At 34.3% G+C, this 17857-nt stretch overlaps 1 protein-coding gene across 1 annotated transcript; it reads right to left on the minus strand.

Moving 5' to 3' along the window:
- Window positions 1-6931: 6931 nt before the first annotated feature.
- On the minus strand, window positions 6932-17050 carry LOC149474968 (calsenilin-like). The gene is made up of 6 exons (XM_089713782.1): window positions 17030-17050; window positions 16569-16638; window positions 11167-11237; window positions 8865-8955; window positions 8412-8533; window positions 6932-7042 (listed from the first exon to the last, which is right to left on the minus strand). Exons 1-6 carry the CDS (start codon window positions 17048-17050, stop codon window positions 6932-6934), a joined length of 486 nt encoding a protein of 161 aa, XP_089569908.1.
- Between the last annotated feature and the right edge of the window lie 807 nt (window positions 17051-17857).

The raw sequence follows: 17857 nt of genomic DNA on the forward strand, positions 1-17857 counted from the left end.
CATTGTCGTACAACAAACTGGACACACAATCACGCTCAACAATTTTCTGAAACAAAACTCTGCTTTTCGTCTATAACCCAGAGCTTTTTCTTGAGTCATACTTGTATACGTAGTATATTATTATTAGTCTGTGGTCATACTATATATTTTGAGTTCAACTGCCAAGAAATAAGGTATTCATTCAAATACCTTAAGACCTTTTAACACGTGAAGATGGCTCTGTAATTATATGGTCGTCTATTGTGCAATTTGTGTTTGCAGTAACGTCTTTTGGTGTGTACTATAATATTATATTCGTTCATTCACATTGTGATTGTGAGTCTTGTATAGTACAGTTGGTAAGTTAAGCTGGCTTATCCTTGCGTCGTGTGGGGGGCGACGGCTTGCTTGTTCGACGTTTCGCTCGCCGCGGTATGGCTTCTTCCGTGACCTGAAAATTTTTCAGTTTTATTTTATTTATTGGTTTGCCAACGTTTGTTTTCATTATTACATACAAAAGTTAAGATACCAAAAATAAACATGGTTAATATCTAGACACGCGGCAGCCGGCAGCGTGTCAAGCCGAGTTCAAGCGAAGAGAACTGGCGAGCAGCAGCCGTGTGTTACACGAACCATTTGGAGCCACTTTTCACCCCCTTATAACTCGAAAACTATTTAACTTAAACAAACCAAATTTGGTACATATAAAGAAAACCCCGAGAGAAACAAGAACCTTAAATTTTATAAATACAGATTAAACAGTTGCGTAGATCCTAAACATATCCAAAAATCACAATTTTTAAGACTGACTGACTCATAGATATTTATGTAATATGTATATACAAAACCTTATCCACTTCCAAGTGACCTATAAAGTTCAAATTTTGTAATCAACTAGGTAATAGTGTGTGTACAAAGAAAAAAATCAGAAAAATCAGTGAATTTATCAGAATTTTTTTTTCAATGACATTAATTTTGTAAGAAGGTAAGCAAAATAGTAAATTGTTAGCCTAGGGCATGCCTAGGGTGGAAAAGATTCAATTCCTGAGGTAGATACATAGATAGATAAACATAATTTGCCAAAACTGGACACACATAACAATGACTACATACAAATAATACCTATTCTTCATCTTGACGTGTGTAAGATTGATTAATATAATTATATTAATCAATCTTAAGCGCGTCACACACGGTGAAGATACTATAATATTTTATCTTAAGATACTGTAATATTTTATAAAATTATTGAAATTTTGTGTTAGTGTTTCGGGTCATTTGTAACAGGATGGCGGTTCTACAGGGGTCTTAGTACGCAATGACAAAAAGAAAAATGATGGTCAGAACGCTGATACCGGATACCTTAAGATACTGTAATATAAAATATTACAGTATCTTAAGATAAAATATTATAGTATCTTCACCGTGTGTGACGCGCTTTACACATATATCTTAGATATATAATATCTAATGTATTATTATATTACGTTATATAATATACTAGCGACCCGCCCCGGCTTTGCACGGGTGCAATGCTGATACTAAATACTCTACAGAAAAACTGTGAACGTTGTACAATATAAAAACATAGCGGCCCGCTCCGGCTTCGCACGGGTATAAAATAGATAGCCGGGCGGCCGGCCGGTACCGCCGCAAACGCTACGTCCCGCAATTTTTAAATCTGTAATATCTTCGAAAATATTCACTTAAATCATACGGTGTAAAGGGCCATATATATCTATATTAAATGAACAATGTATTCTAGGTATTTAATTGGTTAAGGATTAATGCTGTATTGGTTAAAATCGCATCGAAAATTAGCCATTATTTGTCGTAAAAAGTAAATGACAAAAAAAAGTTATTGTGGGTTATCCATAAGAGATAGACATATACCGTCGCGGACTTTTCTGTAGACCTTTTCAATGTGTATAATACTTAGTACATTATTTTGATAAAACTCGTAGGGTTCAGCCTGCGTTTGCAATGTAAGCGGAATAAATGTAATTTTTTACGACATCACATTAGAAACCTCAAAAATAACAGTACTTCTCCACTATTTAATGGATATTATTATACATATAAACCTTCCTCTTGAATCACTCTATCTATTAAAAAAAACCGCATCAAAGTCCGTTGGGTAGTTTCAAAGATTTAAGCGTACAAAGGGACATAGGGACATAGGGACATAGGGACATAGGGACAGGGAAAGCGACTTTGTTTTATACTATGTAGTGATTATGTTTATTGATTGCTTATGTTTGTTGATATATTTTTATTATTTTTAATAAATAAAAAACAAATGAAAAATTTTTTTTTTGACGCGATTTGATTTACATGCTAGTGTTGACTTGAGGAACAAAGTGTACTATGTCTTCATTCTGGGTAGCACTTGGTCCAACTTCCATACAAAGACTGACAATGTCCTTTTTGTTTTTGTAGACATTTTAAATTTTAAATAGGTATGGAACTCGTCACTCGCCGCGTAATCCTCGCGGCCCTTTAGTTTCTGTGATCTATGCTCGCGGCACTCGCGGCTTATTCACTCAAAGAAATAGGTACCTATGCGCTAAATTCACGCTGGTTGTCCAGAAAATCATGTCATTTTTAAACAGAAAACGAGTTTAAAAAATTGCATATATAACGAAAGGGCAATGCGCACTGACATTCCTATCATACAAGAAAATATAGAAAATAATACTAAACAAACCATACAGAGAAACCGCAAGAAAAAAAATCGTCGGTATATAAAAAGTATTATATTCATGAAGTAAATCAAATTTGCAGAGTAATTTTCTGTACAAAAAGTGTAAATATCCCACCAAAAACATAAATGTAAAAAATTGGAGCCAAGTTCAATCGTCGACTTAATTGCCGAATAAAGAATTGAGAAATGTGTGCCAAGTTCTATTAAAAAGTCCAGAAATTTATTTACAAAGATGTATTAAATTCTAAGGTGAACTGAAAACTCAATTGTTTTATTTTCCCTTATAGAACAACGTTTATTCCAAAATATGACTTTTTTAATTTGAATAATAGAATTATTTTCACAAAGCAAACAACTAATGGCCTCATAATTTGACTTGACTAGTTTTTAGAACCTCACAAATAATAACTTTCAATAATATCAATTTGAGAAGAGATATATAATAATAGGTAAAAACTACTGACACGAGGTCTTCCTAAGTCCGTACGTCGTCGCGAAACAGAGCCAGTTTCACGAAGTCGTCGGTAAACTCCGTCGAAAACGCTCACATCAGGTACTCGACGGTCGGGATAGCGTCGCATGTACTCAGTCCGAGCATGTGTGGACACGCAATTGCAGTATCCGTAGCAGATAAGCATATCCACATATTCTTCGTTCGAGTATGTTGCCATTTTCAACAGTCCAGTATCACAAGCACAAATCAGAGTCCAGTAAACAAGCACAGTAGTCACAGTTAGAAAAATCAGTCCATAAACAAAGCGAAGTCGTGTGGGAATCCGAAAGCACAACAATTCGCATCTACCATGGACGAATCGCATGAGCAGACTAAAATGGATGGCAAGCAAACAAACGACCAAATACAATACAATGGGCATGTATCCCCAAACTTGTTTAAATAAATCGTAAGTTGTCTCGCTCACACGCACCGGATTAACTTGAAGGATAATAGCCGAGGGACCCGTTAGACCTGCAACTACCTGAACCTCTTCAACTATGTTTTTTTTCTATGAGTTTAAATATGTATAATACAACTCTAGGTTGTTATACCTCATTGAATAGCTGATAAAATGTAGATGTTTTTAAGCATCTGCAGAGCAAGTGCCATCATAATTTTTTGAAATATCCAGAAAAGAAAAATATTTTTGTACATTTTGTACTTAGTTTCGATCGTCTACAATGACCTATTTAGTTAACTTACGTGCAATTTTAGTCATTGAGGTCATTAAGCATCTCATTCTTCATGTAAAAAACCAAAAAAAAATAATCATAAGAGTCAAAAAAATATAAATATTAAATTGAATAGCCGAAAAATTGGACATTTTCATAAAAAAAATTAAATCTCAAATATCTTACATAGTGAAATCCACATAGTTCCAATACCATAGTGATTAGTGAAATCATTCAGAAATGATGTGTACTACACGCCCTTTAAATGGATCTAGGTCGACTTTTCCTGTAACCTGTATAAGGTATAATAAAAAAAGTGTGCAAAAACATATTATTGTAAAAGACGAATTAATTTCATCATTTTTGCCTATGTTCGTTATAAATAAATAGCAAGTATACCGTAGCTGTAAGCCGCAGTGGCGCGGTGTGCGCGGGAGCGGCGAGGGTTGCGGGCGCGGGGGGAACGGCGGCGCTCGTCGAGCCGCTCGACTGGACTGAACTGCTCCTGAAAGTGACAATTATTATGAAAAGTTGATGTTTATGATAATTTTATGTTTATGATATTGATATTGAAGATGTGTAAAATGAAAATCGATTTGGAGATTAAAATAATTCTTTTAATAGTTCGTTGACTGTTGTTGAATGATTTCACGGTACCCAGGAAAAGTTTAATATGATTATATTCCTATGTAACAAATTTTATACTGGTCTGATAATCAAATAGACCATTCATCCATCCTAAAAACTTTCACGTTTTAATATCAGTAACAAATATTGATATGATATCATATTTTAACGACTCAATTTGCACAAGTGTATTGTAGAAAGAAAATCTTTTGAGTCCATAGAGATAGAATGTACTACGTACTAGAGAGGCGATCGCTACTACACTCTCTTTAACACGAGCTAGAGGTAAGAATCACAAGTCTCTTTAGTCTGTGTCGGACTGTGCCCCCCGCTTGCCGCGTCAACACGTGTTATTGCTCTGTTCAAAATGCCTTCGTGTTTGCTTAGATATTGTTTTAACAGTTCCCATAATACAAACAAAGCCCGAGGAGTGACTTTTCACCAGTAAGTTTCCTTATTATGAGTAAGTCATGCATTTTACTAATATTGTTATCATTTTGCGAAAAATCACCACGCGTTCTGCGTTTCGCGCCATTTTTCATAGACTAACAGCACAGACGTGACACTATCGATGAGTCTGTTAAAAAAATGTAACTGGATTTTTTTAACTATGTATATACAATATCTACTAGGAAAGATTACCGTGGTGTAGTACCTAAATATTTATACTTTTACCCGACTACGCAAAGTAAAACGGTAGGTTATATTAAGTAATATTTATTTATTTACCTATTTTTATTTATTAAAAAAAAGCCTAATCAATAGTTGTTCCAATAGGATTTATAAATTATTATGCACAACAATTACAAATAAACACAACATTCACAGAAACTAATACAGTAAAAGTTCCTTAATCGCGCTTCCTTTATTCGTGTTTTTACTATTCGCGGATTAAAAAAATGCGACCCAATTTCTATATTCACGACTAAAAATTTTTTTTATTCGCGGATTTAATAAGTACATACATAATAATAAAATTATTCCAATAGGTATCTTACCCAATATCCTTGTCAAATGGACTAATAAGAAATTAAAATAGATCTTATAACAAGTTTGCCTAAAGTACATAATATTATGTTCTTAAATGATATCGCCGAGGCCTTTGACACAAGCCGCCTTTGTCGCAAGCCACCTCTGCAGCGATTGATGTTTTTGAGAATGTAAATAAACAGAATGGAAGCAACCTTATAACTCAATAAATAAAGTATATTTTTAAATGTAGTTCCGTTTATAGTAAAGTTACAAAAATTGTGATCGAGTAAGGGGGCGTCCATAAATTACGTGAGGTGTTTTTTAAAATTTTCTGCACCTCCCTCCCCCCCTGGTGAGATGTCGTGAGAATTTATTCAACCCCTCCCCCATCCTCGAATCTCGCGTGAGATTTTTCAAAATGTGAGTTTCTTATACGTAAACGCCATCAACATTGAATCATCGTATCCATTTAAATTACATCATGAAGCAAAAACTGATAAAACTATTGATTACTACACAAAACGACAAAAGCTTAATAAATTGATATTATTTAAAGGAAATTAAAATACATAGTTTAATATAAAATCCTCGTTTTATTAATTCCCTAGTATCAGTACCACCAGATAGTACCGAGTAAACAGATTGCACAATGTGTCGCATCTGCACGCATTGCTTAATCTTTGAACTTGAAGCCACGCCTCGCTCGTTCCACACGTACCCCACCACATCGGCCGCGCGCAATGTTTTTGTTTGGAATAACCCCTCTAGTAATATATCTCGATGTTTGAGTCATTGTTTCGTCTAAATAAAATAATTGCGTTTATCATAATCTGTGTGTGGTGGCGCGCGGCGGGGTGTGCGTGTGTGTACACTATACACCTTGCGCGCGAGGTACGAACTTTTTTAAATAAATTGAATAAATGACGCATTGTTTAGTTATTTTCACATACCTGTATACATATATAAATGATTATAATATTATATGCTATTGTTGAAATACATACTAAAAACAAAAAAAAAAAAACATTTTATTTTGTGCACGTACCTTCTCGTTCGTGGTGGCAGCGGCGGCGGAGTAGCAGAGGAGTGACTGGATGTCCTCGAAAATGATTCTTTCTTTGCTTCCACTGATTTCGAAGACACCTCCGACACTTGGGACTTCACAGAAACTTCTGACGACGACCGCATAGTTTTTGCTTTAGCTTTCTGCGGCTCTTTCTGAATTTGGAAGCTGATTTTATCTTTAGACTCTTCTGCTTTAGCTTCAAATTTCGATTGCTTCGATTCTTTTTTAAATTTAGATTCCAGTTTTGCTGTCTTCGTTTCGAAATCGTTTCTAGCATCAAAAAAGGAGCTCGCTTCGGGTAAATGTGGGTTGAATTCACTGCCTTGTACGAAGTCGTCTTTGGAGTTTCGTCTGTAGGGGTGTGCGGGGTGTGGGTTGGGGTGGGGGTTGTGGGAGGGAGAGGGTTCGGTCTCGGATCACAACACTGTGTCGAGCGTGTCGAGCGAGCTTAGTAGGGCGGGGTCGCGCGCGCACCAGCGGGCCAGCTCGTCTAGTGTGACCACGCCGTCTGCGTTTGTGTCCATTAACTGGAAAAAAATGTTTAAACGTCTATCTGATTTTAATTAAGATTGTATTAAATTAGGTTACCATCGAACTTATGTCTTGAACTAAATGCTTGATTTTATTGAAAACTAGCGGTCCACCCCGGCTTCGCCCGTGGTACATATTTACGTTTTCTCTACATAAAAACCATCCTCGTACTTCAAGGAATATAATAAAAAAAGAATTATCGAAATCGGTTCAGCCGTTCTCGAGTTATGCGCTTACCAACACATTTTGCGATTCATCACTACATAGTATAAAACAAAGTCGCTTTCTCTGTCCCTATTTCCCTATATCCCTATGTCCCTTTGTACGCTTAAATCTTTGAAACTACGCAACGGATTTTGATGCGGATTTTTTTAATAGATAGAGTGATTCAAGAGGAAGGTTTATATGTATAATAAGATCCATTAAATAGTGGAGAAGTACTGTTATTTTTGAGGTTTCTAATGTGATGTCGTAAAAAATTACATTTTTTCCGCTTACAAGTTACATTGCAAACGCAGGCTGAACGATACGAATTTTATCAAAATAATATACTAAGTATTATACACATTGAAAAGGTCTACAGAAAAGTCCGCGGTGGCACATGTATCATCACATCTATCTCTTATGGATAACCCACAATAACTTATTTTTCTCATTTACTTTTTACGACAAATAATGGCTAATTTTCGATGCGATTTTAACCAATACAAAATTAATCCTTAACCAATTAAATACCTCGAATACATTTTTCATTTAATATAGATCTATATGGCCCTTTACACCGTATGATTTAAGTGAATATTTTCGAAGATATTACAGATTTAAAAATTGCGGGACGTAGCGTTTGCGGCGGTACCGGCCGGCCGCCCGGCTATATATTTTATACCCGTGCGAAGCCGGAGCGGGCCGCTATGTTTTTATATACAACGTTCACAGCTTTTCTGTAGTGTATTTAGTATCAGCATTGCACCCGTGCGAAGCCGGGGCGGGTCGCTAGTTTTTATATATAAGAAGACTAGCTGTCCGCCCCGGCTTCGCCCGTGGTCCATAATATTTACGTTTTCTCTACATAAGAACCATCCTCGTACTTCAAGGAATATAATAAAAAAAGAATTATCGAAATCGGTTCAGCCGTTCTCGAGTTATGCGCTTACCAACACATTTTGCGATTCATTTTTATATATAAGAAGAAGAAGAGATGAAAATGAAATTCAACATGAAGATTAAGATGACGATGAAGGTGAAAATGAACATCCATCGTACATTAATTGTAAAACATATAATGGACAAATAAATTTATTTCATTTCATTTCATTTCATTTCATTTCATTTCATTTCATTTCATTATAGAGACGTATAACTCACATGGAAGATCCGATCGACATGCGACTCGGCGGCGGCGCGCTGCACGGGCGGCACGGCGGCGCGGCCGAGCAGCTCGTACACCGCGCGCACCACCGCCACCATCTCGCTGCGGGAGATGCGACCTGCAACCAGGAGACATTCAATGAAGTACAATAAATAAGGAAGTGTTCAACGCATTGAACAAACATCAATCATCAGAATGAAGACATGCTTATTATGAACATCGAATTCGCTTTGCCTTTTATAAGATATTTGTTATTATCAGGACGAGGATATGATTCATATTTTGTATTGTTACTTCTTGAAGGAACTACACTACCCACTTTATTTATATGGTACTAAAAGTCTAAATAAAGTGGAACTACTGAATTGTGTGTTGTTTTACTATACGACGAGGATCTTGTAAAAAGAATCAAGAAAATAGGTTGAAAGATTTAAAAAAAGAATTCATACCATCACCGTCGACGTCGTAGAGAGCGAAGACCCAGGACAGTTTCTCTTGTCGCGAACCGCGCGCCACGCGGGAGAGGATGTCGAGGAACTCCTGAAGGGAAGAAAATATATACTTAGTTGAACTACCTAGTTATATTAAATAAGTTTAAATGTAAATTTGGCCATAATTATAAAAGAATACATTATTATGTTTTTGTTTTATTTATTGATAACTCAATAATATTATTATACACTTTTTTTAATTTAGCATTAAACACTCTTTCTCTGTTTAGTGAAATCTTACGCGTGTATGTGCGATCAAAAATTATGAATTAGGTAAACCCTAAACTCAAACTCAAACTTTTATTTATTCGACTAGACTTCGTTTAGAAACGCTTTTAAATCGTCAAAATACAGAAAAATAATAATTAATAATGTACCAGCTAAAAAAGTTAAGGTCTCAATATCTGATTACTAAATAGTGAAGAAAATTCTACATACACTATTTTTGTTTTATTCTTATCAAGAAAACACAAAGAAAACTTGTTTTCAGAAAACTTATTTAAACGACACGATGTGTCGCTCCATCTTATTTTCAAATGCAATTTAAAATTTAAAAAGTCCCATTCAATAAGAGCAATAACTAATCTAATTTAAAAGCAATCCCTGAATGGAAAAATATCCAATTTACTTAAAATCATAAAAATTACATTTGCGCATAGTGCCGCCATTGCTATAAAGACGAAATGGAATGGCTATATTCATCTCGCTCACACATAGCAATTTGCGTATATCTATCTCTTTCACACTACTCATAAAGAAACCATATGATGGATTTTACAGTGAAAGGATTTCGTAGATTTTATGTTTGGAGTAAAATATATTTTTTCTCGCGGTTTGTGACTTCGTTTTATGTAGAAACACGTTCATTTCAAATTGAAATTACCCTTTTTCAGATGTTTTACGATTAGCGAACTTGCAATTTATGAAGTGTGTTTTTTTTTTTAGTTTTACTGCATTAAAATGCTTCTGAAAGATTTATCTTTTATTTTTAGTTTAAATTCGAGTGCAAAATTGAAAGGCTGTTTAAATGTGCTTTGTGAAAATGATTGTAGTTTAGTACACGCTAAGAGTAAGTACCTACACAATTAATTATTATTTGAAATTAAATGAATTGAAAATCCTTTATTGCATCAAAAATAAGCACATAAAAAGCAAATATAATATATGTATTTTAAATAAGCAAAAAAGCGGCCTTGTCGCTATGTAGCCATTTCTCCCAGGCAACCCTTGAAATAGAGGAAAACTCATTTAGCCGTCTACAATTTTTTTTGTAGCATTATATTTACTGATAGAATAATATAACTTATTCATTTATTGATAACTAGCGGTCCGCCCCGGCTTCGCCCGTGGTACATGTTTACGTTTTCTCTACATAAGAACCATCCTCGTACTTCAAGGAATATAATAAAAAAAGAATTATCGAAATCGGTTCAGCCGTTCTTGAGTTATGCGCTTACCAACACATTTTGCGATTCATTTTTATATATAAGATTGTTTACGTATTAACATTATAACATATTTTTTGCAATCAATATTTTTTTGTGAATAACATTTTCCAGTTTCCACAATATCTCTGTTTTCTTCAAAACAAATAGTTATTTGGTAAACTCATTCATGTGACTCAGCTTGGAATATATTCGTATGTAATTTGCAGTTAGTAAATCGGATAAGGGTGAAATCTCAGCGATACCATCGCGCATACATTATGTAGATTGTCCATCAAATATCGTTATTGGCACCGATATCCGCACCCGTACCCAAACCGATATCGTAACGAAACCAATATAATATGTATATAATGACAGTGTTACATATATGCTATCTGTATTCTGTTCCAATGAAGATATACTTTTCTAAAATTATTAGGTGAAGACTTTACGCGGTAACTTTTTTTTTTATAACGAGCTAGCCGTGGCCCGCGGTTTTAGATAGAAGTTGATTACATTCTCCCTGTATTTTGAATGTATGTAATTTATACCATACTTAATACTAGCTTTCCGCCCGCTGCTTCGCCCGCTTTGTCTAAAACCTAATAAATTATTTACTAAAACCATTCTTGAATCACTCTATCTATTACAAAAAACCGCATCAAAATCCGTTGCGTAGTTTTAAAGATTTAAGCATAGGTACATAGGGACATAGGGACAGAAAAAGCGACTTTCTCTATATGTAGTGATTATTAAATTCTAAATATTATTTTTTGCGGACGTTTTGTTTTCATTTTAATTTCTTGAAAGATTATATTGAGAAAATAACTTACCTCAAAATTAAGTTTTCCTCGTTGCTTGTGTTTAATCGTGTTGAAAACATAGTGAGCGTACTGCGTGGCATCTGGAACGAAAATAAATAAATATTAACGATTTTAAAGCTCTACATCTTTACAAATATTATAAGGCTGAAGATTTTGTTTGTTTGTTTGCTTGAACGCGCTAATATCAGGAACCACGGATCCGATTTAAAAAAATATTTCACTATTAGATATAGTCCATTTATCGAGAAAGGATAAGAATTATTATTAAATCCTTGCAGTACCTACTATTTAAGTTTAGCCTGGACTTGGGTTGTTGAGGAAGTGATTATGAGGAAGAGGAGGAGGAAGAGGAATTTTCACACACGAATTTAGAGGATGCGGATGAGGAAGAGGATATTTTTTTGAGGAAGAGGATGCGGATGAGGAAGCGGAAGAGGAAGCGGATGAGGATGAAAATGATAGGAAATTATAATCAAAATTAAAAAAAAAAACTTTTAAAATTAAAACAAAAGCCATTCTCCTGTCTCTACATATTGATGTTTAAGGTTAGGGGAGGTTAGCTCGCCCGATCGCGAATTTACAAAGCCTGTAAGTACTATTTGAGCTTTTGTTTATACATATTACTCGAAAAAACCGAATCTATATCAGTGCCAGAAGCGACACTAGGCGATTTCCACAAAAAAAAAACTAACTGGTAGATATTATTACGTAAGCTTAAGGGGGCGCATAAAGCAAAATAACCAATCTTCTATTAGATGATACGTGTAATATGCAAGACCAAATCTAAAAAATAAAATATATATTATCAAACTAGATGATATGTTCAACGATTCTGTTTAATCAAAAACATAAAATATTAAAATTTACTCGAAAAAAAAAAATCACCAAGTTAGCTCTAATTTTCACACTTTTACGTTTTCTACCTGACATGGTAATACTTATTATGATTTTTTTTTCATAAACAATTATATTAAAACATTTGCAAGATATTTGTCAGAGCATTTTGTGTAATTGCTTTTAGTTTTGGTTTTATCTGCGATAAACCACTTTTGGCGCTCTTTTTTTCTCGAGATTAACGTTTGATTTTGGTATATTGTGGAGGAGCAATGTATGGTTTTCTGGACAGGTGTGTAAAGAGGAAATACAAGAATATTGCCTGGTGAATAAAAAAAATTGCCTATTGATGAAACTTCAAACTAGTTCATCCCTACTAATATTATAAATGCGAAAGTAACTCTGTCTGTCTGTCTGTCTGCTACGCTTTCCCGCTTAAACCTCTCAACCGATTTTGATGAAATTTGGCATAGAAAATCTTTAGACCCTGAGAAAGAACATAGGCTACTTTTTATCAAAACACCACGCGGGCGAAGCCGCTGGCGGAAGCTAGTTTAATATAATTGAAGAAAATATATGTAACGTATTATAATATTATGTCAATCTATCCGCAGCTGCAGGTATGAACAAAAATATAGCTTATAATGTAACTCGGTATTATATGCTTTCTTATTGCGTTAGAATTTTAAAAAATCGCCCTTCTAGGTTTGGCGTTAAATAATATCAATGAAACAGAATAAATCAAATCTTATGTTTGTATCAAATGAGACTCAGGTTTCGACCTATATTTTCAATATTCTTTATACACATATGAAAATTTTAACACGCATACATAGGTATTGCTGTAATGCACACTTGATAATTCTATTTTTGCGCATAAAAAGAGCAGCACACCGTAAATCAACTAATAGATTACACCACGGGGTATAATGGCGCAGGTTCGTTAAAACGTGCCACATGACTGCCTCTACCGCAGGCTCAGGGCCGGAGTTATCTTTGATTGTTTTGGGGCATCATTTCGTTGCATAATATCAAGGTTTTTTTTTCACTATTTTCAGTACATACTTACCTTATTCATTATTCGAAATAATTTTATCTGGTGAGCAATAATGTGTTATTACTTATTATGATTTTATAATTAATGTAAAGTTGGCAAGGCACATGCTAAAGCCTCACATAAATGTTAAAAACCGAAATTATTGATACCTAATATAACAAAAAGTGAAGTAATTTTAGGTCTAATAATCAAAAATATAGTAATTTAAAATTAATGGATATCATATCTTGACATCAATTAATAATATTTTTTTTTCTACTGTATTGGGATCTATAAATGTTGTGGGATATAATATTGTATAATGTAGTTTATAATATACTAGCTTTCCGCCGGCGGCTTCGCCCGCGTTTTCAAAGAAAAACCCGCATAATTCCCGCTCCCGTGGGATTTCCGGGATTGCGTCATTTTCCCGGGATAAAAAGTAGCCCATGTCCTTTCTCGGGTATCAAAATATCTCCATACCAAATTTCATGAAAATTGTTTCAGTAGTTTAGGCGTGATTGAGCAACAGACAGACAGAGTTACTTTCGCATTTATAATATTATAGTATGGATTTGCACGCTCAACTCCTAGCAGAATGTTTAAGGATCTATATTATCTGTATCTACAAACATCTTTGTAATTCTACATTCTGCTAATAAAGAAATTTGAATTTGAATTTGTATTTTAATAAACAGAATTGTGAGTGTACGCGAATTAAGACGCGCGTAGTGTGTGTACGTGTAAACTATTGTTTGTCAAAATTTTGTATTAAATTTTTTAAATTTAAATTTTTAAAATTTTTTAGACCTTGAGCGAGAACGTAGAGCGCTGGCGGCGCGCTGTAATATGCTTGCTCACAGATTTGCTCGCTGTAGTGAGGAGGCTAAAATATCTTTATTTAAGGCGTATTGCCAAACTCTCTACACGGGCAGTCTGTGGTGCAACTATACAGATAAAGCTCTTAGGGCTATTAGAGTGCAATATAATAATGGATTTAGAATGCTGTTGCGTCTGCCGCGATATTGCTCAGCTTCGAATATGTTCGCTCAAGCGCAAACTGACAGCTTTTCCGCGCTCCTTAGAAAAAAGACTGCATCTTTGCTAAAAAGACTTCGTGGCAGCAGCAACAGCATTCTGAAAGTGTTGTGCGACAAGGTGGATTCGCCAATATTAGAACATTTCCGTGAAATTCTAATATATCATGAGTAGTATTATGTTTTTAATTTTTTTTATGTTCTTGATGTTAATGAAAAAAAATATATTTTATCTAATGAAAATTAATATAATTCATAATAAGTACTGACATATTAACTAGAATAAAATTTATGTATTGTTACTAACCTAGGATAAGAATATTGTTACTAACAAGTGGACCAAGGATGTCACAATAAATAAATGAATTATTATTATTATTTAAATCAGTTTTTAGATTTTTAATTAAGGAATCAGTTAATTGTAAAGGTAAAGTGATTTTCAGATTAATTTTTGGGGCCCTTACTTTATGCAAACCGTACCGAGCCCTGCACAACGCTACTACCAACAAGTGACGGAGTGGAATTAAGTTTTAATAACATCATTCCTTATTAATTTAAAAATATTGATACTCGATATTTTCAACAATCTTTAAAAAGAAGATGAACTGTTATGTTGCGCTTTTATATATGTTCAAAATTATATGTCCTATATTGTCCTATTTATGTATGTGCCTACATAATATTTCATTGCCCACCACTTCGGAGATATACCTTTTTCTATGAAGATGTCGTCAATATATCCGGATAGAAATATTGTCAACTAGCTTCCGCCCGCGACTCCGTCCGCGCGGATGTCGGTCTTCGCGTGGATGGTTTATTTCTCCATTTTGAGTAACTCAGATGACAATGACATCTTATAAATATCTATTGGACCCAAATACGGCTAGGCCTATAATAATACGCAACGTGTGTTCGCGGTTCTACAGAACAACGTCTATGGATAAAACTGAAAAATTAAGATTAATTTTTTTTTACGTATTTTTCCAGGATAAAAAGTATCCTATTTTACGCCCAGGATAATAAGGTGTAAGCAAGGTGTAACCAAGTTTCATCGAAATCGAACCGTTAGTTTTCACGTGATGTCTTCACATACAGACAGACAGACAAAAATTTTTTTAATCACATATTTGGGTTTGGTATCGATCCAGTAACACCCCCTGCTATTTATTTTTTCAATATTTTCAATGTACAGAATTGACCCTTCTACAGATTTAATATAAGTATGTATAGATTTTAGAGCATGCACTAATTATATCAAAAATTATCACCTGAATAATAAAATTATCTTAAGAAACGACAATATAATTTGATATTCTATTCAGCTTATGATTTTGATTACAATTATTGGTACTGAGAAAGTTTGAACCTATTCACTATAACTGCATGATATTATTAAACAAAGTCGTCCGCTGCGTCTGTCTGTCTGATGCCGATAAACTTAAATACTACTGCATCGATTTTGCTTATGTTTTATATTATTTGTTAAGGTGACAACGCGGGTGAAGCTGCGGGCGAAAAGTTAGTTTGCGCATAAAAAGCAAGGATTTACTTTAATTCGATAGTCGTCGTAGTAGATTTTTTAAATCCGGATTAACACGATAGCTTTTTCTCCGAAAAAAAATACGGGTTATCATGTTTACAAACTTTCAATAGCGGAGGGCGCAAGTTCTCATATTAATAATAATTGACTATCAGCTATTTGATTATAACAATTTGAAAAGTGAGGTAAATATATTATGAAATTAAGACTTTAACTTATAAAGACGCTAGGTTTATGGTTTGCTCTATTTTATGAAAAATATATCTATATTTTCACATAAATTTACTATTAAAAACGCCAGTGACGCTGCTAGAAATGGCTTGTGAATATAACCGTATAACGTTTTCAATCATTCCAACTTGCAAAGTCCCTCATATTACAAAGTTCGAACAAAGGTAAGTAGCTGATAACTTACAAGTTAGGGACACAACTTTATTCGCTAGGGTTCAAAGGACTTTGTTGTGAAGCTGTATTGTACTCGGTTTCTTAGTGAATAATGTTCCAGAATTTGTGATACTATCTGTGCCCCGCGGTTTTACCCGCATTGCTCCGCTCCTATTGGTCTTAGCGTGATGATATTATATCGCCTTTCCTCGATAAATGCTATCTAACATTGAATTTTTTTTTCAACCAGACCTGTAGTCTCTGAGATAAGCGATATAATCAAACAAACAATCAATCTCGCGTTATGATAATATGGCGTTATTCAACTATCGTGAGCGAAGAAGAGACTACTGAAGAAAAATGTGGCTAAGTATTACCTAAGTAAGTAACCAGATTTCGATGTGCCACTCCCAGGGCACTAATATTTCATCTACACATTTTTACTTATATTTTCATTGGTTTGTACTTAATAATATAAAATGTACTTCTGAAAATAGATGAGTAAAGCTTATTTGTGTTACTTTATGATATAAGTAATTGTAACTTATGTTTAACTTGACGGTAACTAGTGATCACTTACCGCCAAGGGGAAAGAATTGACAGAATATATTTTTGAAAGCCTCTTCATCCACCACGCCGGTTGGACATTCCTGTAAATAACCATATTATTACTGAAACATCGATATACGTAATTGGTAGGACTGTTTTAAAACTGTCTTACGACAACATTTACAATCTATTAGATATAAGTCACTCATAAATTAGTGAACTGTCTCAAATTGGTGTGTAAGAAACATTTTGTGATGTAGCAGATATGAATTCATTATTCAACAGGTAGATGATCTTATCAATCAAGAAGAGATTAACAGACACTATTAACTATATCTGGAAGTCTTTGTAAAATTTTTCATTTTTCACACTTTTCATAATTTGAAACATTTAATTATTTCTTCTAGAACTTTTGAATCATTTCATAGTTTTACTATTTGTAATGATTTAGCTCGTTCGAGTACCAGGCAACCATGAACCCAAGCACGTTACCTGCTTGAAGCCGCGGTACATGAGCTTGATCTCGTGCTGGCTGAAGCGCGTGGTGGAGGCGAGCGTGGCGGGCGGCTCGGGCCGGTAGCGCGCTCCCACCGCCCACAGACCGTCGTCGCATTCCTCATCTGTAACAATGTAGTCATATTATGTATTATAATTATATTATTTATTATTTACAAATTATCGTAATAGCATTATAATTGTGATCGTATTCATAATCACAGTGATGTAGCGCGGGCTTTCTATGATATGATATTATATTATACGGCATTCATACATAATAGTCCATGAAAATCAAGCACCTATAAAGATTTATAAACAATATTTCTAAAGTATTTATTAACATATCGTTTCATGGATGTTTACTCATCATCACTCGTTTATGCTAAATTACCATTACTATCGATCAGGCTACTGACTACTGAGTGAATGTGTATGGAACTGTTGACAATCGGTCGGCCGTACAGTCAATGTAAATGTAAAAATTTAATGCATTTTTAAGTTTGAGATTAATTAATTGAGATTAATAAATAAAATATTTACTATTTATTTATTATTATTTTACGACTTAATAATAATTAGCGGTTTCTGCCGCTCACTTTCGTATGCCGCCCAGTGCCGGGGCCCCGGGGCACCCCATACTACACTGCACAATCATAAGACAATAGACATAATTAGCCATGGTAATAGAAATAGTAATGGTGGTGAATAAAATATATTATAAATTAACAATCTGTAACTATGTATTGTAAAAAAATATAATTATACCATGGAAAAGGACCAAAAAGCACGTTAAACTACAGCTATAATATCACGGTTTTACCC

Source organism: Colias philodice, chromosome 31 (genome assembly GCF_061535455.1).
Source record: "Colias philodice isolate Cphi_HAF_F1 chromosome 31, ilColPhil1 Martin Lab GWU primary, whole genome shotgun sequence".
Taxonomy (NCBI): domain Eukaryota; kingdom Metazoa; phylum Arthropoda; class Insecta; order Lepidoptera; family Pieridae; genus Colias; species Colias philodice.